This window comes from Pelobates fuscus, chromosome 1, assembly GCF_036172605.1.
Source record: "Pelobates fuscus isolate aPelFus1 chromosome 1, aPelFus1.pri, whole genome shotgun sequence".
NCBI lineage: Eukaryota > Metazoa > Chordata > Amphibia > Anura > Pelobatidae > Pelobates > Pelobates fuscus.
In genome coordinates, this window is record NC_086317.1 from 487,198,149 (window position 1) to 487,225,953 (window position 27,805).

A 27,805-nucleotide genomic window follows, 5' to 3' on the forward strand; every position below is an offset into this window, starting at 1 on the left:
GTAGATGACGTAATTAAGCGGTTTTTCTCCTCTCCCATGCAGCGCCGAGCGATAGCTTGCACAGTAAACTCACCAAGGTCGCTGTGTCCTTGGGGCTCAGCCCTTGCCCTCCAAATCTGTGCATGAGACAAACCGCCAGCAAAGCCCACCAAATCATCCCTAACAAGAGAATTTTAAAATGACCCCATCGCTCACCCCCTCCTCCCCCCACTCTGTGTCCATCCCTTTTCTCCAGTCTCCCTGGCAACCCTTGAGTGCACATCCAGGAAAAAGTTTATCCGAGATGGGCTCTGGGCAGGTTTCCATATCCATACTAACGTGATTAGCCTCCTCTCGGGCACTGCCAGCTAATCGAATTAGACCTCTCTAATGGGCCTGAGGACTGTGAGTGAGAGCAGAGCAGTAAAACATTGTGTATACTTAGTGATAATTATACTTGGTTTTGTGTCATTGATTTATAAGGATTTTTTTTTTCTTTCTTTCTCCTTCCATATGTTGTGATCCGTATCCCCCCCCCCCACTACCACCACACCACACTTCTGAGGGCAGCCATCCGCAGGAAGGAGAACGGCTGGTACGATGAAGAGCATCCGTTAGTCTTCCTCTTCATGGGGTCGTCTGGTATAGGTGAAGACATATTACTCTTGCTTTTAGCCAAAATAAAGTCCCTTCTGGTATTCTGATTTTAATTATCTCATTTATGTTTAATGATCATCAACTTCGAATTTTGAGATAGGCTAAAATAAATGGATGCTTTAAATAGGTGATAACTGACAACCAACCAGGACAAATAGCTGAGTTGGGGATCAAAAAAAATCTCCATTTGAGCGGATTTGAATATTGTTTGGAAATCAGTATTTTTACCTTAAATTCTGCAAATTAATTGTCACTGCTGTCATCTAATCGCAATTCTCTGTTTAGTGAACATCCCCTATTTCATGTCATTTCACTTCTAGAGCAATACGTTTTGTGCAGCGCTAACATCGAAATACATAGAATATATTTATTAAACACAGTTTGCCCAATGTAGTAACTATTGCCATTGCCCTTACATACTCTTCAAATTATTACTCAACATTAATTGTTGATAAATGTCAGAACGTGTATTAACTCTGCCGCAAGATTTACCTAACCGAGGTTCATCGTTTACAAAAATACCCTGATTATTTTATAAACGTTGGTGTTCCCTCTAAGCAGGAGGATGTCAATGATCCCTGCTTAGCTATGAAAACTGGAGGATTATGAGAATTCTAGGGTTACCTATTGAATGAAATCTTTCAGCCAATGCAGGTCCAGCCTTTATTATTTGTGGGAACCCAGAGATACCCACAGTCCAGCAGGGGTTTATGAGACGTGCATTTTAGCAGTTCCTAGTATGACAATACTAAATCCACCCTTTAGTTACAGGTGTACACACAGTGATATTTGGGCTTGGTCTGTGCAGGTTCTATGTAAATCCTTAGATTGAATATATATTTACACTAATGTCACTCTCCGTCATGTCTCTCAAGGCAAAACCGAGTTGGCAAAGCAAACCGCACGATACCTACACAAGGACCTGAAGAAGGTAATATCTTTGTTGCGGATGATGTCTGTTCCCTTTATTCATCACTGCTGCTCTCTGGGAATATGTTTTCATGCCGAGCAATATGTGTATGTGTGCTGTTATGTCTGCCAATAAATGTGTGTGTGTTATTGTTGCAGCTGCTGTCTGTGTGTGCTGTTACGTCTGCCAATAAATGTGTGTGTGTTATTGTGGCAGCTACTGTCTGTGTGTGCTGTTATGTCTGTGATAATGCTGAGCAATATCTGTGTGTGTGTGTGCTGTTACGTCTGCAATAAATGTGTGTGTGTGTGTGTGTTATTGTGGCAGCTACTGTCGGTGTGTGCTGTTATGTCTGCCAATAAATGTGTGTGTTATTGTGGCAGCTTCTGTGTGTGCCGTTATGTCTATTGTAATGCTGAGCAATATCTGTGTGTGTTATAGTGACTGTAATATCTGTGTGTGCGTTATGGTTACTGGTAATATCTGTGTGTGTGCTGTTATGTCTGCCAATAAATGTGTGTGTTATTGTGGCAGCTACTGTCTGTGTGTGCTGTTATGTCTGTTATAATGCTGAGCAATATCTGTGTGTGTTATAGTGGCTGTAATATCTGTGTGTGCGTTATGGTTACTGGTAATATCTGTGTGTGTCTGTTATAATGCAGAGCAATATCTGTGTGTGTGTGTGCTGTTATGTCTGCCAATAAATGTGTGTGTTATTGTGGCAGCTACTGTCTGTGTGTGCTGTTATGTCTGTTGTAATGCTGAGCAATATCTGTGTGTGTTATAGTGGCTGTAATATCTGTGTGTGCGTCATTGTTACTGGTAATATCTGTGTGTGCGTCATTGTTACTGGTAATATCTGTGTGTGCGTTATTGTTACTGGTAATATCTGTGTGTGCGTTATTGTTACTGGTAATATCTGTGTGTGGTTTATTGTGAAAAAAGAAAGGTGTGGTAAACCACGCCAACAACGTGAAGTGCTTCAACTGAAAAATTGTGTCAACACTGTTGACTGTCAAATATATATACATACTCTTATTATAGGTAAGTATTTTCTTAATCGTGTAGTATATCGAATACTGGGATATAAGTAAGAAAAGACAGTATTCTTCTTACAATTTCCAGAGCAATGACTTGTTCTGGTAGTATTCAGCTTTATCCCCCCACCTGGGATATAACAGCCAGTCTGGATCTGGAGCAGCAGTAGGATGTAGATAAAAAGTAAAATAAAATGGAACCAAAAGCTATAATAAAAATAATGCTTTATTAGTATAAAAACAAAGTGAAACCGGTATCCAGTGAAACGTTTCACCCAGGAATGGGCTTCTTCAGAAGTGTGGTTTATTCTGCCTCGTAATATCTGTGTGTGTGTTTGTGTCTGTGTTATTTGTGGCAGGTAATTTCTGTGTATCTGTTGTCCATGACAGTTATTATACATGTGTGTGTTATTTGTGGCATGTGTGTGTGTTATTTGAGGCTGGTACCATCTTTGTGGCAGATAATATCGGTGTGAGCGTTATTTGTGGTAGATAATATCGGTGTGAATGTTATTTGTGGTAGATAATATCGGTGTGAGCGTTATTTGTGGCAGATAATATCGGTGTGAGCGTTATTTGTGGTAGATAATATCGGTGTGAGCGTTATTTGTGGTAGATAATATCGGTGTGAGCGTTATTTGTGGTAGATAATATCGGTGTGAGCGTTATTTGTGGTAGATAATATCGGTGTGAATGTTATTTGTGGTAGATAATATCGGTGTGAGCGTTATTTGTGGTAGATAATATCGGTGTGAGCGTTATTTGTGGTAGATAATATCAGTGTGAGCGTTATTTGTGGTAGATAATATCAGTGTGAGCGTTATTTGTGGCAGATAATATCGGTGTGAGCGTTATTTGTGGTAGATAATATCGGTGTGAGCGTTATTTGTGGTAGATAATATCGGTGTGAGCGTTATTTGTGGTAGATAATATCGGTGTGAGCGTTATTTGTGGTAGATAATATCGGTGTGAGCGTTATTTGTGGTAGATAATATCGGTGTGAATGTTATTTGTGGTAGATAATATCAGTGTGAGCGTTATTTGTGGCAGATAATATCGGTGTGAGCGTTATTTGTGATAGATAATATCGGTGTGAGCGTTATTTGTGGTAGATAATATCGGTGTGAATGTTATTTGTGGTAGATAATATCAGTGTGAGCGTTATTTGTGGTAGATAATATCGGTGTGAGCGGTATTTGTGGTAGATAATATCGGTGTGAGCGTTATTTGTGGCAGATAATATCGGTGTGAATGTTATTTGTGGTAGATAATATCGGTGTGAATGTTATTTGTGGTAGATAATATCGGTGTGAGCGTTATTTGTGGTAGATAATATCGGTGTGAGCGTTATTTGTGGCAGATAATATCGGTGTGAGCGGTATTTGTGGTAGATAATATCGGTGTGAATGTTATTTGTGGTAGATAATATCGGTGTGAGTGTTATTTGTGGTAGATAATATCGGTGTGAATGTTATTTGTGGTAGATAATATCGGTGTGAGCGTTATTTGTGGTAGATAATATCGGTGTGAGCGGTATTTGTGGTAGATAATATCGGTGTGAGCGTTATTTGTGGCAGATAATATCGGTGTGAATGTTATTTGTGGTAGATAATATCGGTGTGAATGTTATTTGTGGTAGATAATATCGGTGTGAGCGTTATTTGTGGTAGATAATATCGGTGTGAGCGTTATTTGTGGTAGATAATATCAGTGTGAGCGTTATTTGTGGTAGATAATATCAGTGTGAGCGTTATTTGTGGCAGATAATATCGGTGTGAGCGTTATTTGTGGCAGATAATATCGGTGTGAGCGTTATTTGTGGTAGATAATATCGGTGTGAGCGTTATTTGTGGTAGATAATATCGGTGTGAATGTTATTTGTGGTAGATAATATCGGTGTGAGCGTTATTTGTGGTAGATAATATCGGTGTGAATGTTATTTGTGGTAGATAATATCGGTGTGAGCGTTATTTGTGGTAGATAATATCGGTGTGAATGTTATTTGTGGTAGATAATATCGGTGTGAGCGTTATTTGTGGTAGATAATATCGGTGTGAATGTTATTTGTGGTAGATAATATCGGTGTGAATGTTATTTGTGGTAGATAATATCGGTGTGAATGTTATTTGTGGTAGATAATATCGGTGTGAATGTTATTTGTGGTAGATAATATCGGTGTGAATGTTATTTGTGGTAGATAATATCGGTGTGAGCGTTATTTGTGGTAGATAATATCGGTGTGAATGTTATTTGTGGTAGATAATATCGGTGTGAGCGTTATTTGTGGTAGATAATATCGGTGTGAATGTTATTTGTGGTAGATAATATCGGTGTGAGCGTTATTTGTGGCAGATAATATCGGTGTGAATGTTATTTGTGGTAGATAATATCGGTGTGAATGTTATTTGTGGTAGATAATATCGGTGTGAATGTTATTTGTGGTAGATAATATCGGTGTGAATGTTATTTGTGGTAGATAATATCGGTGTGAATGTTATTTGTGGTAGATAATATCGGTGTGAATGTTATTTGTGGTAGATAATATCGGTGTGAATGTTATTTGTGGTAGATAATATCGGTGTGAGCGTTATTTGTGGTAGATAATATCGGTGTGAATGTTATTTGTGGTAGATAATATCAGTGTGAGCGTTATTTGTGGCAGATAATATCGGTGTGAATGTTATTTGTGGCAGATAATATCGGTGTGAATGTTATTTGTGGTAGATAATATCGGTGTGAATGTTATTTGTGGTAGATAATATCGGTGTGAATGTTATTTGTGGTAGATAATATCGGTGTGAATGTTATTTGTGGTAGATAATATCAGTGTGAATGTTATTTGTGGTAGATAATATCGGTGTGAGCGTTATTTGTGGTAGATAATATCGTTGTGAGCGTTATTTGTTGTATATAATATCGGTGTGAGCGTTATTTGTGGCAGATAATATCGGTGTGAATGTTATTTGTGGTAGATAATATCGGTGTGAGCGTTATTTGTGGCAGATAATATCGGTGTGAGCGTTATTTGTGGTAGATAATATCGGTGTGAGCGTTATTTGTGGTAGATAATATCGGTGTGAGCGTTATTTGTGGCAGATAATATCGGTGTGAATGTTATTTGTGGTAGATAATATCGGTGTGAGCGTTATTTGTGGCAGATAATATCGGTGTGAGCGTTATTTGTGGTAGATAACATCGGTGTGAGCGTTATTTGTGGTAGATAATATCGGTGTGAGCGTTATTTGTGGTAGATAATATCGGTGTGAATGTTATTTGTGGTAGATAATATCGGTGTGAGCGTTATTTGTGGTAGATAATATCGTTGTGAGCGTTATTTGTGGTAGATAATATCGTTGTGAGTGTTATTTGTGGGAGATAATATCGGTGTGAGCGTTATTTGTGGTAGATAATATCGTTGTGAGCGTTATTTGTGGTAGATAATATCGGTGTGAGCGTTATTTTTGGTAGATAATATCGGTTTTGCCCATGAAATGAGTCACTTAGTAACAGATTGGTTCAGGTGTTACATGGGTTAATGGCGAGGTATGGTCTTCGTAGGTGGAATGAGTCGGTCAGTAACAGATTGGTTCAGGTTTATTCGATGCCATCCATGTGTTAATGACCAGGAATGGGTTTTGTAGGTGGAATGAGTCGGTCAGTAACACAGTGGGACTGGTTTATTAATTAACTGAATGTTTAAAATAACTAGGGTAGTATTTCAAGGTTGAATACTTAGATGATCATTTATTAATATTATTTAAATGCTGTACCTACCGCAGCAGTGTCCTATGTCGTCACCTTTCTCACGCTGCTTTCTTACAGGGCTTTATCCGCATGGACATGTCCGAATTCCAGGAGAAGCACGAGGTACGCAAAGCTAGATTAACAGGGGGACTATACTACCTCATTTGCCGACTTAGTAAGCCGTTTTGTGTGTGATGTTAACTATCATTCTACAATGATCTTTACATAGTAATGGATACATTGACCGCTAAGACAGATAGTAAGTAGAATGTATAAACCTACATCCATTTCGTACCAGGTACTCTCAGAACGTAATGCCTGGAATTGGCAATGTGTCTGCAATATCCAATCTAAATTCAGCTTCCCTGGGTTGTTAAAACATGTAACAGTTTGTATTTGCTGTGCTGGTTCCCTGCGCCTAGTCTTGTCAGCAGTATGCACTTTTATGGCCCAAAGCTGAAAGGTACATGGGTACTTAGCGAGATGCTGCCGCCATGGTTTATTCTGTATCTTCCGTACCAGTGATGGAGGGTTGATAACTTTCAGTCATCCTAACATCCTAACACTGAAGCCTCACCTAATACATCCAATCCGTTGTGCTCTCCTTTCATTAGGTAGCTAAGTTCATTGGTTCCCCGCCTGGCTACGTAGGGCATGAAGAAGGTGGCCAGCTGACCAAGAAGCTGAAGCAATGCCCGAATGCGGTTGTTCTCTTTGATGAGGTGGACAAAGCCCACCCTGATGTGCTCACTATAATGCTCCAGTTATTTGATGAGGTAAGTGGGCAAACTGATGTTCTTCTCTTACTCGTGTAATATGCTCACCTTTGGGACTCTGATAAATCCTTATCTACAGAATGTGGCCATCTTTTATTATTACAACTATATCTGTTGTCTGTACCCGGGGGTTAATTTCACTATAGAGTGTTTCAGTGTGTGTACCCGGGGGTTAATTTCACTATAGAGTGTTTCAGTGTGAGCGCCTGGGGTTAATTTCACTATAGAGTGTTTCAGTGTGTGTACCCGGAGGTTAATTTCACTATAGAATGTTTCAGTGTGAGCGCCTGGGGTTAATTTCACTATAGAGTGTTTCAGTGTGAGCGCCTGGGGTTAATTTCACTATAGAGTGTTTCAGTGTGTGTACCCGGGGGTTAATTTCACTATAGAGTGTTTCAGTGTGTGTACCCGGGGGGTTAATTTCACTATAGAGTGTTTCAGTGTATGTTCCCGGGGATTAATTTCACTATAGAGCGTTTCAGTGTGTGTACCCGGGGATTAATTTCACTATAGAATGTTTCAGTGTATGTTCCCGGGGATTAATTTCACTATAGAGCGTTTCAGTGTGTGTACCCGGGGATTAATTTCACTATAGAGTGTTTCAGTGTGTGTACCCGGGGGTTAATTTCACTATAGAGTGTTTCAGTGTGTGTAGCCGGGGGTTAATTTCACTATAGAGTGTTTCAGTGTGTGTACCCGGGGGGTTAATTTCACTATAGAGTGTTTCAGTGTGTGTACCCGGGGATTAATTTCACTATAGAGTGTTTCAGTGTGTGTACCCGGGGATTAATTTCACTATAGAGTGTTTCAGTGTGTGTACCCGGGGATTAATTTCACTATAGAGTGTTTCAGTGTGTGTACCCGGGGGGGTTAATTTCACTATAGAGTGTTTCAGTGTGTGTACCCTGGGATTAATTTCACTATAGAGTGTTTCAGTGTGTGTACCCGGGGGTTAATTTCACTATAGAGTGTTTCAGTGTGTGTACCCGGGGATTAATTTCACTATAGAATGTTTCAGTGTATGTTCCCGGGGATTAATTTCACTATAGAGCGTTTCAGTGTGTGTACCCGGGGATTAATTTCACTATAGAGTGTTTCAGTGTGTGTACCCGGGGGTTAATTTCACTATAGAGTGTTTCAGTGTGTGTACCCGGGGATTAATTTCACTATAGAGCGTTTCAGTGTGTGTACCCGGGGATTAATTTCACTATAGAGTGTTTCAGTGTGTGTACCCGGGGATTCATTTCACTATAGAGTGTTTCAGTGTGTGTACCCTGGGGATTAATTTCACTATAGAGTGTTTCAGTGTGTGTACCCTGGGGATTCATTTCACTATAGAGTGTTTCAGTGTGTGTACCCGGGGGTTAATTTCACTATAGAGCGTTTCAGTGTGTGTACCCGGGGGGGTTAATTTCACTATAGAGTGTTTCAGTGTGTGTACCCTGGAATTAATTTCACTATAGAGTGTTTCAGTGTGTGTACCCGGGGGTTAATTTCACTATAGAGTGTTTCAGTGTATGTTCCCGGGGATTAATTTCACTATAGAGTGTTTCAGTGTGTGTACCCTGGGGATTAATTTCACTATAGAGTGTTTCAGTGTGTGTACCTGGGGATTAATTTCACTATAGAGTGTTTCAGTGTGTGTACCCGGGGATTAATTTCACTATAGAGTGTTTCAGTGTGTGTACCCTGGGGATTAATTTCACTATAGAGTGTTTCAGTGTGTGTACCCTGGGGATTAATTTCACTATAGAGTGTTTCAGTGTGTGTACCCGGGGGTTAATTTCACTATAGAGTGTTTCAGTGTGTGTACCCGGGGGTTAATTTCACTATAGAGTGTTTCAGTGTGTGTACCGGGGGGTTAATTTCACCATAGAGTGTTTCAGTGTGTGTACCCGGGGGGTTAATTTCACTATAGAGTGTTTCAGTGTGTGTACCCGGGGATTCATTTCACTATAGAGTGTTTCAGTGTGTGTACCCGGGGATTCATTTCACTATAGAATGGTTCAGTGTATGTACCCGGGGATTAATTTCACTATACAGGGAGTGCAGAATTATTAGGCAAATAAGTATTTTGACCACATCATCCTCTTTATGCATGTTGTCTTACTCCAAGCTGTATAGGCTCGAAAGCCTACTACCAATTAAGCATATTAGGTGATGTGCATCTCTGTAATGAGAAGGGGTGTGGTCTAATGACATCAACACCCTATATCAGGTGTGCATAATTATTAGGCAACTTCCTTTCCTTTGGCAAAATGGGTCAAAAGAAGGACTTGACAGGCTCAAAAAAGTCAAAAATAGTGAGATATCTTGCAGAGGGATGCAGCACTCTTAAAATTGCAAAGCTTCTGAAGCGTGATCATCGAACAATCAAGCGTTTCATTCAAAATAGTCAACAGGGTCGCAAGAAGCGTGTGGAAAAACCAAGGCGCAAAATAACTGCCCATGAACTGAGAAAAGTCAAGCGTGCAGCTGCCAAGATGCCACTTGCCACCAGTTTGGCCATATTTCAGAGCTGCAACATCACTGGAGTGCCCAAAAGCACAAGGTGTGCAATACCCAGAGACATGGCCAAGGTAAGAAAGGCTGAAATACGACCACCACTGAACAAGACACACAAGCTGAAACGTCAAGACTGGGCCAAGAAATATCTCAAGACTGATTTTTCTAAGGTTTTATGGACTGATGAAATGAGAGTGAGTCTTGATGGGCCAGATGGATGGGCCCGTGGCTGGATTGGTAAAGGGCAGAGAGCTCCAGTCCGACTCAGACGCCAGCAAGGTGGAGGTGGAGTACTGGTTTGGGCTGGTATCATCAAAGATGAGCTTGTGGGGCCTTTTCGGGTTGAGGATGGAGTCAAGCTCAACTCCCAGTCCTACTGCCATTTTCTGGAAGACACCTTCTTCAAGCAGTGGTACAGGAAGAAGTCTGCATCCTTCAAGAAAAACATGATTTTCATGCAGGACAATGCTCCATCACACGCGTCCAAGTACTCCACAGCGTGGCTGGCAAGAAAGGGTATAAAAGAAGAAAATCTAATGACATGGCCTCCTTGTTCACCTGATCTGAACCCCATTGAGAACCTGTGGTCCATCATCAAATGTGAGATTTACAAGGAGGGAAAACAGTACACCTCTCTGAACAGTGTCTGGGAGGCTGTGGTTGCTTCTGCACGCAATGTTGATGGTGAACAGATCAAAACACTGACAGAATCCATAGATGGCAGGCTTTTGAGTGTCCTTGCAAAGAAAGGTGGCTATATTGGTCACTGATTTGTTTTTGTTATGTTTTTGAATGTCAGAAATGTATATTTGTGAATGTTGAGATGTTATATTGGTTTCACTGGTAGAAATAAATAATTGAAATGGGTATATATTTGTTTTTTGTTAAGTTGCCTAATAATTATGCACAGTAATAGTCACCTGCACACACAGATATCCCCCTAAAATAGCTAAAACTAAAAACAAACTAAAAACTACTTCCAAAAATATTCAGCTTTGATATTAATGAGTTTTTTGGGTTCATTGAGAACATGGTTGTTGTTCAATAATAAAATTAATCCTCAAAAATACAACTTGCCTAATAATTCTGCACTCCCTGTAGAGTGTTTCAGTATGTATACCCGGGGATTAATTTCACTATAGAGTGTTTCAGTGTGTGTACCCGGGGGTTAATTTCACTATAGAGTGTTTCAGTGTGTGTACCCGGGGGTTAATTTCACTGTGAAGTTTTATGCTCTGGCTCCCTGGGGCCAAGCACAGTATTAACGAACAGTCTCATCCTTAAAATTGGGATTAATAGAGGCTGGGTTTATTAGTAAAGACTATAGTCTGCAAATATGAAATGTCTAAAGATGTCATTACCAACCATTAAACATATTTTATCTGATGCACTAACTTCGCAGACTGTTATAAATACCCACAATCTGCCACAAACAGCCTTAGAAATCCTATAATTTAAAAACAAAAATAGATGTGTATGGGAATGGGTGGTCCAATACTCCCCTCCTCCATCCCATGTACAGTACAGTGGAGGGTAATAATGGCCATTAGATGCCCTCCCCCCTCCTTCACCCCATGTACAGTACGATGTAGAGTAATAATGGCCATTAAATGCCATCCCCTCTGCCTTCACCGCATGTATAGTATGATGGAGAGTAATAATGGCCATTAGATGCCCTCCCCCCCTCCTTCACCCCATGTATAGTACGATGTAGAGTAATAATGGCCATTAGATGCCCTCCCCCCTCCTTCACCCCATGTACAGTACGATGGAGAGTAATAATTGCCATTAAATGCCCTCCCCCCTCCTTCACCCCATGTATAGTATGATGGAGAGTAATAATGGCCATTAGATGCCATCCCCCCTCCTTCACCCCATGTACAGTACGATGTAGAGTAATAATGGCCATTAAATGCCCTCCCCCCTCCTTCACCCCATGTATAGTATGATGGAGAGTAATAATGGCCATTAGATGCCCTCCCCCCTCCTTCACCCCATGTATAGTATGATGGAGAGTAATAATGACCATTAGATGCCCTCCCCCCTCCTTCACCCCATGTATAGTACGATGGAGAGTAATAATGGCCATTAGATGCCCTCCCCCCTCCTTCACCCCATGTACAGTACGATGGAGAGTAATAATGGCCATTAGATGCCCTCCCCCCTCCTTCACCCCATGTATAGTATGATGGAGAGTAATAATGGCCATTAGATGCCCTCCCCCCTCCTTCACCCCATGTATAGTATGATGGAGAGTAATAATGACCATTAGATGCCCTCCCCCCTCCTTCACCCCATGTATAGTACGATGTAGAGTAATAATGGCCATTAGATGCCCTCCCCCCTCCTTCACCCCATGTACAGTACGATGGAGAGTAATAATGGCCATTAGATGCCCTCCCCCCTCCTTCACCCCATGTATAGTATGATGGAGAGTAATAATGGCCATTAGATGCCCTCCCCCCTCCTTCACCCCATGTATAGTACGATGGAGAGTAATAATGGCCATTAGATGCCCTCCCCCCTCCTTCACCCCATGTACAGTACGATGGAGAGTAATAATGGCCATTAGATGCCCTCCCCCCTCCTTCACCCCATGTATAGTATGATGGAGAGTAATAATGGCCATTAGATGCCCTCCCCCCTCCTTCACCCCATGTATAGTATGATGGAGAGTAATAATGACCATTAGATGCCCTCCCCCCTCCTTCACCCCATGTATAGTACGATGTAGAGTAATAATGGCCATTAGATGCCCTCCCCCCTCCTTCACCCCATGTACAGTACGATGGAGAGTAATAATGGCCATTAGATGCCCTCCCCCCTCCTTCACCCCATGTATAGTATGATGGAGAGTAATAATGGCCATTAGATGCCCTCCCCCCTCCTTCACCCCATGTATAGTACGATGGAGAGTAATAATGGCCATTAGATGCCCTCCCCCCTCCTTCACCCCATATATAGTATGATGGAGAGTAATAATGGCCATTAGATGCCATCCCCCCTCCTTCACCCCATGTATAGTATGATGGAGAGTAATCATAACCATTAGATGCCCTCCCCCCTCCTTCACCCCATGTACAGTATGATGGAGGGTAATAATGGTCATTAGATGCCCCTTCACCCCATGTGCAGTAATAAGGGCCGTTATATTCCCTCTCTTCGCCCCTTGGAATTTCCATTAGATCCCACCCGCTCCTTCATCCCATGTACAGTATGACGGAAGGTAATAATGCCCATTAGATCCCACCTCCCACCCAACAACCCCCCTCCCCACCCCCCCTCCTTCATCCCATGTACCATATGATGGAGGTAAATAAGGGCTATTGGATACCCTCCCCCCTCCTTCACCTCATATACAGTTTGATGGAAGGTAATAATGTCCATTAGATGTTCTTAAAGGAATGCTATAGGGTCAGGAACGCAAACATTCCTGACCCTAAAGTGTTAAAACCACATCTTGCCTTCCTAAATATAGTAAAATCTTACTTGTATTCAAGTCTGCAGATACTAGCTCTGCCTCTGACCTGCCTGCTGACATCATCAGAAGTAGTGGTCTGAGCCAATCACAATGCTTCCCTGTAGGATTGGCTGAGACTGTCAAGGAGGCAGAACGGGGGCAGACCCAGCACAAGTCAAACACAGCCTTGACCAATCAGCATCTCCTCATAGAGATGAATTGAATCAATGCATCTCTATGAGGAAAGTTCAGTGTCTGCATGCAAAGGGTGGAGTCAGTGAATATCAGTCACACTGTGCAGCACTGCCCCAGGAAGCACCTCTAGCAGCCATCTGAGGAGTGGCCAGTGGGGGTATCACTAGGCTGTAATGTAACTGCATTTTCTCTGAAAACCTAGTGTTTACAGCAAATAGCCCGAAGAAAATGATTATTCTCACCAGAACAAATTCAATAAGCTGTAGTTGTTCTGGTGACTGTAGTGTCTCTTTAAGATTTAATTAACATTTAACACTTCTATTATTTATGATTTTATATTTAAATACTATTCTAGCAACCTCCTTACTACCCTACACTTACCCCATTACCACTAGCATGTACTTACCCCATTACCACTAGCATGTGAGCTCATTGAGCAGGTTCTCAATCCCTGTTTCTGTGCGTCCAACTCGTCTGGTTACAAATACTTGTCTGTTAGTCCATCCATTGTATACATATTAATAATACATGTATGTATTTTGTAACATTGATACTGAGTGACATTTATGAGTAGACTGAATGAAGCTATGATACAAGTAGAATCTATAAATAGGTAAAGTGTCGGAATTTCTGTACAGCGCTGCGTTAGGCGATATTGTCTGTTTATTGATTCATTTCACACTGGAAGATGTGACTGTACCAGATATCTCCTGGTTTATCAAACTGTCACAGAGGGTGTGTCCCTGGAAGAGTTAAATAATACCCCATTCAGGCAATCTCTGGCCAGGCAGATAGATGTATTATTGTACACCACTGCACATTCTGTCGGTGCTATATAAATACCTGCGTCTGACCTATAGGTCCTTCCCGCCAGTTATTGCTTCATTTAAAGCTGAACGTTTAGTCGATATCGCGGCAGCGGAACGTTACTCTGCCCGCGCTGGAGACAGCATGAAGTATATGAGTTTCCACTATCACTCCTCTGAGGCCGCCCTCCCCCGTCTCCCTCCTCTGCCTGCTAATAAAACTTTATTCTCGTCCTTTCCATTCTCCCAGCTCCAGGATTAATAAAGCCATCCTGCTTGCATAGATCATAGCGGCAGCAGCCAAATGTGAAATCAATTCCTGGAGCAGGAGCTCGACAGGCAATAAACGGCATGTTAATCTTTGGAACCCAAGAAGGATTCCTCTCCTGTACATTGCCATCTGTCACCAGCTCTGTGCCTGGCGTGATATAGTAACTTGTTCTATACGTTGTCCGTAGTATTACAGGTTTTTAGTGCCCCCTCCTCCTGAACACACAACGTTTCACTCTCTGAGAGTCTCTGTGCCTGGCGTGATATAGTAACTCGTTCTATACGTTGTCCGTAGTATTACAGGTGTTTAGTGCCCCCCCCTCCTGTACACACAACGTTTCGCTCTCTGAGAGTCTCTGTGCCCGGCGTGATATAGTAACTCGTTCTATACGTTGTCCGTAGTATTACAGGTGTTTAGCACCCCTCCTCCTGTACACACAACGTTTCGCTCTCTGAGAGTCTCTGTGCCCGGCGTGATATAGTAACTCGTTCTATACGTTGTCCGTAGTATTACAGGTGTTTAGCACCCCTCCTCCTGTACACACAACGTTTCGCTCTCTGAGAGTCTCTGTGCCCGGCGTGATATAGTAACTCGTTCTATACGTTGTCCGTAGTATTACAGGTGTTTAGCACCCCTCCTCCTGTACACACAACGTTTCGCTCTCTGAGAGTCTCTGTGCCCGGCGTGATATAGTAACTCGTTCTATACGTTGTCCGTAGTATTACAGGTGTTTAGCACCCCTCCTCCTGTACACACAACGTTTCGCTCTCTGAGAGTCTCTGTGCCCGGCGTGATATAGTAACTCGTTCTATACGTTGTCCGTAGTATTACAGGTGTTTAGCACCCCTCCTCCTGTACACACAACGTTTCACTCTCTGAGAGTCTCTGTGCCTGGCGTGATATAGTAACTTGTTCTATACATTGTCCGTAGTATTACAGGTGTTTAGCGCCCCCCTCCTCCTGTACACACAACGTTTCGCTCTCTGAGAGTCTCTGTGCCTGGTGTGATATAGTAACTTGTTCTATACGTTGTCCGTAGTATTACAGATGTTTAGCGCCCCCCTCCTCCTGTACACACAACGTTTCACTCTCTGAGAGTCTCTGTGCCTGGCGTGATATAGTAACTCGTTCTATACGTTGTCCGTAGTATTACAGGTTTTTAGTGCCCCCTCCTCCTGTACACACAACGTTTCACTCTCTGAGAGTCTCTGTGCCTGACGTGATATAGTAACTTGTTCTATACGTTGTCCGTAGTATTACAGATGTTTAGCGCCCCCCCCTCCTCCTGTACACACAACGTTTCACTCTCTGAGAGTCTCTGTGCCTGGCGTGATATAGTAACTCGATCTATACGTTGTCCGTAGTATTACAGGTTTTTAGTGCCCCCTCCTCCTGTACACACAACGTTTCACTCTCTGAGAGTCTCTGTGCCTGACGTGATATAGTAGCTTGTTCTATACGTTGTCCGTAGTATTACAGATGTTTAGCGCCCCCCCCCTCCTCCTGTACACACAACGTTTCACTCTCTGAGAGTCTCTGTGCCTGGCGTGATATAGTAACTCGATCTATACGTTGTCCGTAGTATTACAGGTTTTTAGTGCCCCCCCCCCCCCTCCTCCTCCTGTACACACAACGTTTCACTCTCTGAGATTCTCTGTGCCTGGCGTAATATGGTAACTTGTTCTATACATTGTCCGTAGTATTACAGGTGTTTAGCGCCCCCCTCCTCCTGTACACACAACGTTTCACTCTCTGAGAGTCTCTGTGCCTGACGTGATATAGTAACTTGGTCTATACGTTGTCCGTAGTATTACAGATGTTTAGCGCCCCCCTCCTCCTGTACACACAACGTTTCACTCTGAGATTCTCTGTGCCTGGCGTGATATGGTAACTTGTTCTATACATTGTCCGTAGTATTACAGGTGTTTAGCGCCCCCCTCCTCCTGTACACACAACGTTTCACTCTCTGAGAGTCTCTGTGCCTGACGTGATATAGTAACTTGGTCTATACGTTGTCCGTAGTATTACAGATGTTTAGCGCCCCCCTCCTCCTGTACACACAACGTTTCACTCTGAGAGTCTCTGTGCCTGGCGTGATATAGTAACTCGATCTATACATTGTCCGTAGTATTACAGGTGTTTAGCGCCCCCCTCCCCCTCCTCCTGTACACACAACGTTTCGCTCTCAGAGAGTCTCTGTGCCTGGTGTGATATAGTAACTTTTTCTATACATTGTCCGTAGTATTACAGGTGTTTAGCGCCCCCCTCCTCCTGTACACACAACGTTTCGCTCTCTGAGAGTCTCTGTGCCCGGCGTGATATAGTAACTTTTTCTATACATTGTCCGTAGTATTACAGGTGTTTAGCGCCCCCCTCCTCCTGTACACACAACGTTTCGCTCTCTGAGAGTCTCTGTGCCCGGCGTGATATAGTAACTTTTTCTATACATTGTCCGTAGTATTACAGGTGTGAAGCGCCCCCCTCCTCCTGTACACACAACGTTTCGCTCTCTGAGAGTCTCTGTGATCTGGGGCCTCCTGAGGCTGAGCTGACCCTGCAGGGAATCCAGCGTGCAATGAGAACTTCTGGAAGACTAGCTATTAACTATCTCATCTGATTATGTAACACTGTATTGAGCAGTTCTGTGCGACTGCAGGTAGTTGGTGATATAACCGGTTTACATTGCTAAGAGCGTGCAGTCTGAAGGAAGAGGACGAATAGTTAATGGGTTAACACATTAAGTAGGCTGTGGCAGTCCAGGCATGTGTCTGTATCCGGCCAGGTAAGCTGTTTTTTATTTAATAAAGTAGTCTCATGTTCTTTTCTCTTATTAGGGCCGTTTGACGGATGGGAAAGGGAAGACTATTGAATGTAAAGATGCCATCTTTATCATGACTTGTAATGCTGGGAGTGATGAGATTGCCCAGCATGCTTTGCAGCTGAGGGAGGAGGCCCAGGAGATGAGCAGGAAGAAGTTTGCTGAGAATTTAGGTGTGTGCCTTGATTATAATGTCTCTGATGCATGTTTCCCATCTCATAATGACGCACATTACAAACTCTGGTTTCACGTAGTTTCTTGACAATTCCGCTTCCCTTTGGTCTACAGTTAATGCAAGAAGTTTCTAACTTTATTTCTAGCTCACTGAGTTGAACAGTCCTCCTGTTATGTTTCAAGGTTTACAAGTTCAGAGATGGCCTCCTGTTCTGGTTCCGAGCGTTTTCCTGAACCATCCTCCCAGCATCCCTCTTGTGCTGACAGGCTCCCAACATTTCCCTGAGCGGTCCTCCCAGCAGCCCCCTTGTGCTGACAGGCTTCAAGCATTTTTCTGAGCCGACCTCCCAGCAGCCCTCTAGTGCTGACAGGTTCCCAGCGTTTTCCTGAACCATCCTCCCAGCAGCCCTCTTGTGCTGTCAGGTTCCCAGGCATTTTCCTGAGCCGTCCTTTCAGCAGCTCAGTGTGAGGGTGATCCCAGTGTGAGCGAGGGCTTGGCGCCAGCGTAATGTGAGTGAGGGCTTGGCGCCAGCGTAATGTGAGTGAGGGCTTGGCGCCAGCGTAGTGTGAGCGTGGGCTCGGTGCTAGCGTAGTGTGTGCGAGGGCTCGGTGCAAGCGTAGTGTGAGCGTGGGCTCGGTGCCAGCATAGTGTGAGCACAGGGCTTGGTGCCAGCATAGTGTGAGCACAGGGCTCGGTGCCAGCATAGTGTGAGCACAGGGCTCGGTGCCAGCATAGTGTGAGCACAGGGCTCGGTGCCAGCATAGTGTGAGCACAGGGCTCGGTGCCAGCATAGTGTGAGCACAGGGCTCTGTGCCAGCGTAGTGTGAGCACAGGGCTCATTGTTGCAACCTCTCTGTTTTACAGATGACATTCAGACAAGTGAGAAGATAACGATTTCTAAGCAGTTCAAGGAGAACGTCATCCGGCCCATTCTGAAGGTATTGTCATGGAATGAGAGGTCCGTTATAGTGTTGACATGGACCACCTGACCGACCACCAATGATCTGTTCATTCTCAGCCAATCACATCCTTTACAGAAATTGTCACCTGTCATATCACTAGTCAGGATTTATAGCGTTTTTGTTTTTTAAATCTGTAATAACTGTCACACACGCTCTCTCTCCTAATTTTCTGTTTCAAGCTGTTTAAAGGCCCACCTGTTACAATTACTTTTAGCGCACACCATGGATTTAAAGGGACACTATAGTCACCTGAACAACTTTAGCTTAATGAAGCAGTTTTGGTGTATAGAACATGCCCCTGCAGCCTCACTGCTCAATCCTCTGCCATTTAGGAGTTAAATCCCTTTGTTTATGAACCCTAGTCACACCTCCCTGAATGTGACTTGCACAGCCTTCCATAAACACTTCCTGTAAAGAGAGCCCTATTTAGGCTTTCTTTATTGCAAGTTCTGTTTAATTAAGATTTTCTTATCCCCTGCTATGTTAATAGCTTGCTAGACCCTGCAAGAGCCTCCTGTATGTGATTAAAGTTCAATTTAGAGATTGAGATACAGTTATTTAAGGTAAATTACATCTGTTTGAAAGTGAAACCAGTTTTGTTTTCATGCAGGCTCTGTCAATCATAGCCAGGGGAGGTGTGGCTAGGGCTGCATAAACAGAAACAAAGTGATTTAACTCCTAAATGACAGTGAATTGAGCAGTGAAATTGCAGGGGAATGATCTATACACTAAAACTGCTTTATCTAGCTAAAGTAATTTAGGTGACTATAGTGTTCCTTTAATCAAATTCAATAGCAGATAAACAAATTAGGTTCATTCATTTTTTACATTTATGTAGTTATTCCTGGTCTACTCGACATTATAACTTGTCAGTATCCCATAATTCTCAGTCCAGTGATTAAAGGAGCACTATAGCGTTAGGAATACATACCTACACTACTAACGCCATTGTGTCCCTTGGCACTGCCCGCCTCCTGCCATGTCGTTTATGTTTGTCCGGTGATGGTCACATGATCCTCACAGAGCAGCATTAGGGACCTGATGGACATTCGTGGTGAGTGCATCGTCCATATTCTAGCTTCCCCATTGGCCCACAGGAAAGCATTGCATTCAGTACTTTCATATGAGCGTCCGTGTCATGTGACAGAATTTTGCACAGTCAGCGCTGTGGAAGCAGCCATATAGACGTGTTTAACCCTTTAACCCCTTAAGGACACATGACATGTGTGACACGTCATGATTCCCTTTTATTCCAGAAGTTTGGTCCTTAAGGGGTTAAGGTAAACATTGCACTTTGTGAAAATCAGCTTGTTTTTCCTTCAAGGGTTAAACATACAGGAGCAATGAGATGAAGTACTCCCGGTGACATTAGTGTCCTTTCCAACTCTGGTTGTTACTTTGTTTCAAGTGGTATTTTCTACCACCGCATAACAATCTACCTAACTACATAAAATCATGTATCACTATCCAGACTAATATTCTTTACAATTAACTGCAGCGAGACACACAGCTCATACTCAGTCTGTGATTGGTTGTTAGAATGATCGCTGCAGCGAGACACACAGCTCATACGCAGTCTGTGATTGGTTGTTAGAATGATCGCTGCAGCGAGACAAACAGCTCATACTGAGTCTGTGATTGGTTGTTAGAATGATCGCTGCAGCGAGACACACAGCTCATACTCAGTCTGTGATTGGTTGTTAGAATGATCGCTGCAGCGAGACACACAGTTAATTCTCGGTCTGGTCACTGTAGGAGCAGAGACTCACAGTTCATGCGCAATTGGTGATTGGTTGTTAGAATAATCACTGTAGGAGCAGAGAGTCACAGTTCATGCTCAGTCGGTGATTGGTTGTTAGAATAATCACTGTAGGAGCAGAGAGACACACAGTTCATGCGCAGTTGGTGATTGGTTGTTAGAATAATCACTGTAGGAGCAGAGAGACACACAGTTCATGCACAGTTGGTTATTGGTTGTTAGAATGGTCACTGTAGGAGCAGAGAGTCACAGTTCATGCTCAGTCGGTGATTGGTTGTTAGAATAATCACTGTAGGAGCAGAGAGACACACAGTTCATGCGCAGTTGGTGATTGGTTGTTAGAATGGTCACTGTAGGAGCAGAGATACACACAGTTCATGCTCAGTTGGTGATTGGTTGTTAGAATAATCACTGTAGGAGCAGAGAGACACACAGTTCATGCGCAGTCAGTGATTGGTTGTTAGAATAATCACTGTAGGAGCAGAGACACACACAGTTCATGCTCAGTTGGTGATTGGTTGTTAGAATAATCACTGTAGGAGCAGAGAGACACACAGTTCATGCGCAGTTGGTGATTGGTTGTTAGAATGGTCACTGTAGGAGCAGAGAGACACACAGTTCATGCGCAATTTGTGATTGGTTGTTAGAATAATCACTGTAGGAGCAGAGAGACATAGTTCATGCGCAGTTGGTGATTGGTTGTTAGAATAATCACTGTAGGAGCAGAGAGACACACAGTTCATGTGCAGTTGGTGATTAGTTGTTAGAATGGTCACTTTAGGAGCAGAGAGACACACAGTTCATGCACAGTTGGTGATTGCTTGATTGGTTGTTAGAATAATCACTGTAGGAGCAGAGAGACACACAGTTCATGCTCAGTTGGTGATTGGTTGTTAGAATAATCACTGTAGGAGCAGAGAGACACACAGTTCATGCGCAGTCGGTGATTGGTTGTTACAATAATCACTGTAGGAGCAGAGAGACACACAGTTCATGCGCAGTCAGTGATTGGTTGTTAGAATGGTCACTGTAGGAGCAGAGAGACACACAGTTCATGCACAGTTGGTGATTGGTTGTTAGAATAATCACTGTAGGAGCAGAGAGACACACAGTTCATGCACAGTTGGTGATTGGTTGTTACAATAATCACTGTAGGAGCAGAGAGACACACAGTTCATGCGCAGTCAGTGATTGGTTGTTAGAATGGTCACTGTAGGAGCAGAGAGACACACAGTTCATGCACAGTTGGTGATTGGTTGTTAGAATAATCACTGTAGGAGCAGAGAGACACACAGTTCATGCGCAGTTGGTGATTGGTTGTTAGAATAATCACTGTAGGAGCAGAGAGACACACAGTTCATGCGCAGTTGGTGATTGGTTGTTAGAATAATCACTGTAGGAGCAGAGAGACACACAGTTCATGCGCAGTTGGTGATTGGTTGTTAGAATAATCACTGTAGGAGCAGAGACACACAGTTCATGCGCAGTTGGTGATTGGTTGTTAGAATAATCACTGTAGGAGCAGAGAGACACACAGTTCATGCTCAGTTGGTGATTGGTTGTTAGAATAATCACTGTAGGAGCAGAGAGACACACAGTTCATGCGCAGTTGGTGATTGGTTGTTAGAATGGTCACTGTAGGAGCAGAGAGACACACAGTTCATGCGCAATTTGTGATTGGTTGTTAGAATAATCACTGTAGGAGCAGAGAGACACACAGTTCATGCGCAGTTGGTGATTGGTTGTTAGAATAATCACTGTAGGAGCAGAGAGACACACAGTTCATGCGCAGTTGGTGATTAGTTGTTAGAATGGTCACTTTAGGAGCAGAGAGACACACAGTTCATGCACAGTTGGTGATTGGTTGTTAGAATAATCACTGTAGGAGCAGATAGACACACAGTTCATGCGCAGTCAGTGATTGGTTGTTAGAATGGTCACTGTAGGAGCAGAGAGACACACAGTTCATGCACAGTTGGTGATTGGTTGTTAGAATAATCACTGTAGGAGCAGAGAGACACACAGTTCATGCGCAGTTGGTGATTGGTTGTTAGAATAATCACTGTAGGAGCAGAGAGACACACAGTTCATGCGCAGTTGGTGATTGGTTGTTAGAATAATCACTGTAGGAGCAGAGAGACACACAGTTCATGCGCAGTTGGTGATTGGTTGTTAGAATAATCACTGTAGGAGCAGAGAGACACACAGTTCATGCGCAGTTGGTGATTGGTTGTTAGAATAATCACTGTAGGAGCAGAGAGACACACAGTTCATGCGCAGTTGGTGATTGGTTGTTAGAATAATCACTGTAGGAGCAGAGAGACACACAGTTCATGCGCAGTTGGTGATTGGTTGTTAGAATAATCACTGTAGGAGCAGAGACACACACAGTTCATGCGCAGTTGGTGATTGGTTGTTAGAATAATCACTGTTGGAGCAGAGATACACACAGTTCATGCGCAGTTGGTTATTGGTTGTTAGAATGGTCACTGTATGAGCAGAGAGACACACAGTTCATGCGCAGTTGGTGATTGGTTGTTAGAATAATCACTGTAGGAGCAGAGAGACACACAGTTCATGCCCAGTTGGTGATTGGTTGTTAGAATAATCACTGTAGGAGCAGAGAGACACACAGTTCATGCGCAGTTGGTGATTGGTTGTTAGAATAATCTCTATAGGAGCAGCGATAAGTATAAGACACGTCTTATTTTTCTATTTTGTTAGTGCTGTAGCATCCCTGACACTGTACAAAGCTTAGTGGTAACAGAGGTTTTTGATGGTGCAGTACATAAAAGGAAAACCCTACCTTTGCTCCTATTGTCTTGTATAAGTAGCACGATTATACAAAGGGTTTAGCAGCTTAGTCTATAAGCTTACAATCTAACAGGGATACGGGAGATTAGAATAAAAGGCCGCAGGTTTAGGACAGTTAAACCTGTAAATAAGTTAATTCCTTTAAGACGTCCGTGACATCAGTCAGCCTCTGGGTATACATTCACAGAGGGGGCTGAAACTGCATTAACCATGTGAAATCTGCCCTAGTCTAGTGTTTATTGCACCATTATTAGACAGACGTGACCTCTCTTCGTACACCGTTACCAAGTGCACTTGAAATGTTGCTGGTGTTTCTTGGTGTAAAAATATTTTCTACCCTAACACCATTACCACCTGTGCTCCTGGGTTAAGTTATGTTCCTGTTCCCCTGCGTACACTGTTATACTGTATGCATTCAGGGAAAATTGGATTATCTTCTGCGTGTACATGTGCTTGTATGGTGCACGCTTATCAGCTGGGCTATTCAGTGAACTGAATGAATAAACATGGATTCTGTTTTATTGCACAGTGCATTTATTCATGGCTTTTTATGAATGAATCTACTGCCGAGTGCTGTGGGTTATAAAATGCTCTAATCAGGATTGGATGGCTGTAAGATACACGTCTTCCTGGTCTATCCCTAATTCACAGATTAAGCTGTGGGTTATAAAATACACACAACACTTACTCTAATCAGGATTGGATGGCTGTAAGATACAAGTCTTCCTGGTCTATCCCTAATTCACAGATTAAGCTGTGGGTTATAAAATACACACAACACTTACTCTAATAAGGATTGGCTGGCTGTAAGATGCAAGTCTTCCTGGTCTATCCCTAATTCACAGATTAAGCTGTGGGTTATAAAATACACACAACACTTACTCTAATCAGGATTGGATGGCTGTAAGATGCAAGTCTTCCTGGTCTATCCCTAATTCACAGATTAAGATGTGGGTTATAAAATACACACAACACTTACTCTAATCAGGATTGGATGGCTGTAAGATACAAGTCTTCCTGGTCTATCCCTAATTCACAGATTAAGCTGTGGGTTATAAAATACACACAACACTTACTCTAATCAGGATTGGATGGCTGTAAGATACAAGTCTTCCTGGTCTATCCCTAATTCACAGATTAAGCTGTGGGTTATAAAATACACACAACACTTACTCTAATCAGGATTGGATGGCTGTAAGATACAAGTCTTCCTGGTCTATCCCTAATTCACAGATTAAGCTGTGGGTTATAAAATACACACAACACTTACTCTAATCAGGATTGGATGGCTGTAAGATACATGTCTTCCTGGTCTATCCCTAATTCACAGATTAAGCTGCAGGTCCTGGTGATATAAAGGACTACAAAAGGGACAATATGTATCTTGTGTTTGGCCCGATGTGTTCTATTAAAGCATAATTGTATGTTAAGTCATGTTCCGTTTTTGTCCTCTGTAGTGGGCCGTGGATTTTGTGGCAGGAGTTTTAACCTCTTTGTGCCTGTTGCTGAGAGCTGTACGTGACAGATCCCTCATGGGATTTTTCTGTGCCAATCCTGAGCTGCTGTGTGGATTCTCGTTTGGTAGCCGATATCTTCTGGTTTGGATTGTTCCCAGGCCCCTGGCCTAAATCTGATTTCCCACGGAAATAAATGTACCTGGAATTAATTTCACGTTCAGCTCCAGGAGCCCAGAACGTAATGGACACAGCGTCCAATTAATGGGCATTTCATACACGCCACATCGATTCCGCTTTCACCAAAGATTCACTTACCGATGGGCACAAGAGTATTTCAAACAGTGGGCTGCTGTCACGTGTGGCAGTTCTATTGCATTAACCCCTTCATTGCAAGTACCAAGCCGTGGGCTCCTATGACATGGGACATTTCACACGGCATTAACCCCTCCATTAAATAGCCACACATTGTATGTATTGCAGCCCATGGGCGGTTATCATATGGGACATTAACTCTTAAAGTCTATTAGCATCAGATTCACTCCCAAATCGGTTTCCACTTTGCTGCAGTGACCGTCTGATTCCATGTGGAGACACTGAAATGGCTACAAAGAGTTTTCATGATCTGGTGAATTTACTATGCAGCAGCAGGAGGAGCGTGTTATCTATGTCAAACCATAGATGTTGGTGTTCTTTATCAATTCATTAACAAACCGAGTGGTGAACCAGTGATCTCATCATACCTATAAATACTCATTACCGGAGCAAGCATTTTCAACCTGTTCTGTTCCATATCATTTTATTATTCAAGTTTAGGAAATTAATATTTAAAGTTACCTAAATTCCTAAAAACCCTAATTCTTTGTTTTTGAATGTACAAAATCCTAATGCTATATTTCCAGTTATTCATATCTGTTCAGCACAAGCAGACCATGGCATTGAAGACACTCCGTCATCAGACCCCTTGGATCATGTCCCTCCAGTTACTGTCTAACAAAGTGTACTGCTCTCACTTTCTGCATGAAATACCCCCTCTGGGCTGTCGAGAGGGGCTGATGATGCTTAAATGTAAATCTTCAAAAAGTGTCCCACTGTGAGTGTGAAGATCATCTCTACTGATGGAAAAGTTCTATATTTTCATGTATGTGCAAAGGCTGATAAATGAAACCATGGAAGTGATTCTTCACTGCAGCTTTTTTTATGGGGACAATCTTTCAATGTGCCTCTAGACGTCTGTGCAAAAATGAAGCCACCTGCAGCAGCATCAGAAAAATTTGCAACTCCTTTAAGGACATGCTGCTAGGTAGACATCGGAAGAGAAGCAGAGCTTCCTAAGCTTCAAGTCAGTTACAGAATCAAGAGACTCCTTTGTAGAAGACCAGACCCAGCCTGAGAGCAAGGTTTCTGGTCCATTTCTCACTCCTGTGACTTTGTGTTCTATTTATTAATCTCCTGTACTTGGAGTTTTACATGACAGCAATCTTTAATTTTTTATGATGTATTTATATAAGGCCAATACATTTCTGTCTGTAAGCTTACAATCTTCCCAACGTTTCCATAATACTATGTCTTTCCCTTAAAGCTGGGAGTTAGTCATTTAGCGGATAATTTCCTTTTTGTAACCCTTTATATTGTATCTGTATGATCAAATCTAGTGCTGATGAAGCAAATGTTTCTTGGAAGAGCAGAGCCTTCCTGTGAGGGCGTGAGGAGGTCCAGATCTCCTCTGCACAGCTGGGTAATTCAGTTTGGAGACATCTGGTATGATGTCAGCGCCCTGGAGACTGATCTGCGCACACAGCAAGGTTCCTGATGGAATTACCAGCCAGTGATCAAAGCTGAGGAAACTCGTATACAGTAGAGACAGAGTTCTACTGAGTGTGAGGAACTCGTGATAAGGTTCTGCTTTGGTCCAACCACTCCAGGCATTCACGGATTCTACTGGAGTTAGACACAGGACCCTACATAGTGTGAGTAACAAGTGATAAGGCTCTGCTCAAGTCCCACCTCTAACGGCACTCACCAACTCTCTTGGAGATAGACAGAGCCTACAGAATTTGAGCAAGAGGGATCAAGCTCTGATCGAGTCCCACCACTCCAGGCACTCACCAACTCTCTTAGAGATAGAGAAATGGCCCTGCGGAGTGTGGGTAACTAGTGATAAGGCTTTTGTTTGAGTCCCACACTCACCAACTTTCCTGGGATAGAAACCAGGCTGTACGGAGTGTGAGTAATGAGTGATAAGGTTCTGCTTGAATCCCACCACTCACCAATTCTCCTGGAGATAGAGACCGGGCCCTACTGTGTGAGTAATGAGTGATAAGGCTATGTTTGAGTCACTCCACTGCAGGCACTCACCAACTCTCCTGGAGGTTAATGAATGGCTTGGGCAGTATTCTGATCAGAAGGGATTAAATAGATAGAATATGTTTACTTGTGGTTAAAACAAGACAGTTTACACATGATCGTAATGATACAAAAATATGGACTTCCCTTGATAAGTACCAGGTAAACCCATAAACTCCCTTACTATAGCTAGTGACTACTAAGATCACAGACTAGCTATCCAAAACGACATCCATTGGCTTGTTCTTGTGATGGTTTGAATGCTTTAATAGGATTGGTCATAGAAGGCCATGCGTACACCATTGATAACACATTGATATTAATGGTGGAAACTGCACTTCTACAAAGACAAGTGGACACAAAGGCACCTGAGCCATTGTTTACAACTACCAGTTGCATATACAAATGTGTCCACACGTATCCAAGTAACCTCTAAATAGGGAGATATTAGGAAGGGCAGGGTCAACAATCTGTTGGTCAACCTATTTATTTATTTATTTATAAAATATTTCACCAGAAAGGATACATTGAGATTTCTCTCATTCTCAAGTATATCTTGGGCTCACAAACACCGCATTGTTACAATAGGGTACAACATAATAATACAAATTAATATATAATGCACACATAGAAAAATGTAATATAAAACAGGTCTGAAATATAGTTAACCATGATCACAGGTGCATTCTGTATTCAGCTATATTGAGAGACATTTCTTAAAGGATTTAAGATTGAATGAAGATTTGACTGTGTCTGTAAAGGTTATTCCATATATGTGGTGCTCTGTAGTAAAATGACGATCGAGACGCTTAATTTTTGTATTGCGTTATGCTAAATATCATGCTAGTACTGGATCGGAGGTTATAGGAGGTGGGAACAGCTGGGAAAGCATTCTGCTCAGGTAGGGTGGGAGCTTCCCCAAAACGCTCCTGAAAGCTGTAGTGCGTCAGGATTCCAGCGACAGCCAGTTTAGCTCTTTAGCCACAGTGGTGGGTAAAGTAACTACATTCTAGTACAAAGCGGCAGAACGAATTGTATGACGTATTAAGTTTATTAAGGTGGGTTTGCGGTGATGATTGGCATCAGCATTTGCTGTACAATCTTTTCCTTTACTGTAGGGCTTAGGCAGGGTTTGTT

General features: G+C 42.7%; 1 protein-coding gene and 1 long non-coding RNA gene across 2 annotated transcripts in view; one reads left to right on the top strand and one right to left on the bottom strand.

Annotated features, from left to right (window-relative positions):
• LOC134573219 (uncharacterized) overlaps positions 1-6,371 on the bottom strand; it is a 137,123-nt gene extending 130,752 nt beyond the window's left edge. The window contains exon 1 of the long non-coding RNA XR_010085309.1: positions 6,358-6,371. This is a non-coding gene — a long non-coding RNA (uncharacterized LOC134573219). The remainder of the gene's footprint in view (positions 1-6,357) is intronic.
• CLPB (ClpB family mitochondrial disaggregase) overlaps positions 1-27,805 on the top strand; it is a 476,081-nt gene that overhangs the window by 85,005 nt on the left and 363,271 nt on the right. The window contains exons 8-13 of the mRNA XM_063432786.1: positions 550-627; positions 1,512-1,567; positions 6,406-6,450; positions 6,942-7,103; positions 17,175-17,331; positions 18,198-18,271. Of these exons, the coding sequence (XP_063288856.1) occupies positions 550-627; positions 1,512-1,567; positions 6,406-6,450; positions 6,942-7,103; positions 17,175-17,331; positions 18,198-18,271 (572 nt within the window). The remainder of the gene's footprint in view (positions 1-549; positions 628-1,511; positions 1,568-6,405; positions 6,451-6,941; positions 7,104-17,174; positions 17,332-18,197; positions 18,272-27,805) is intronic.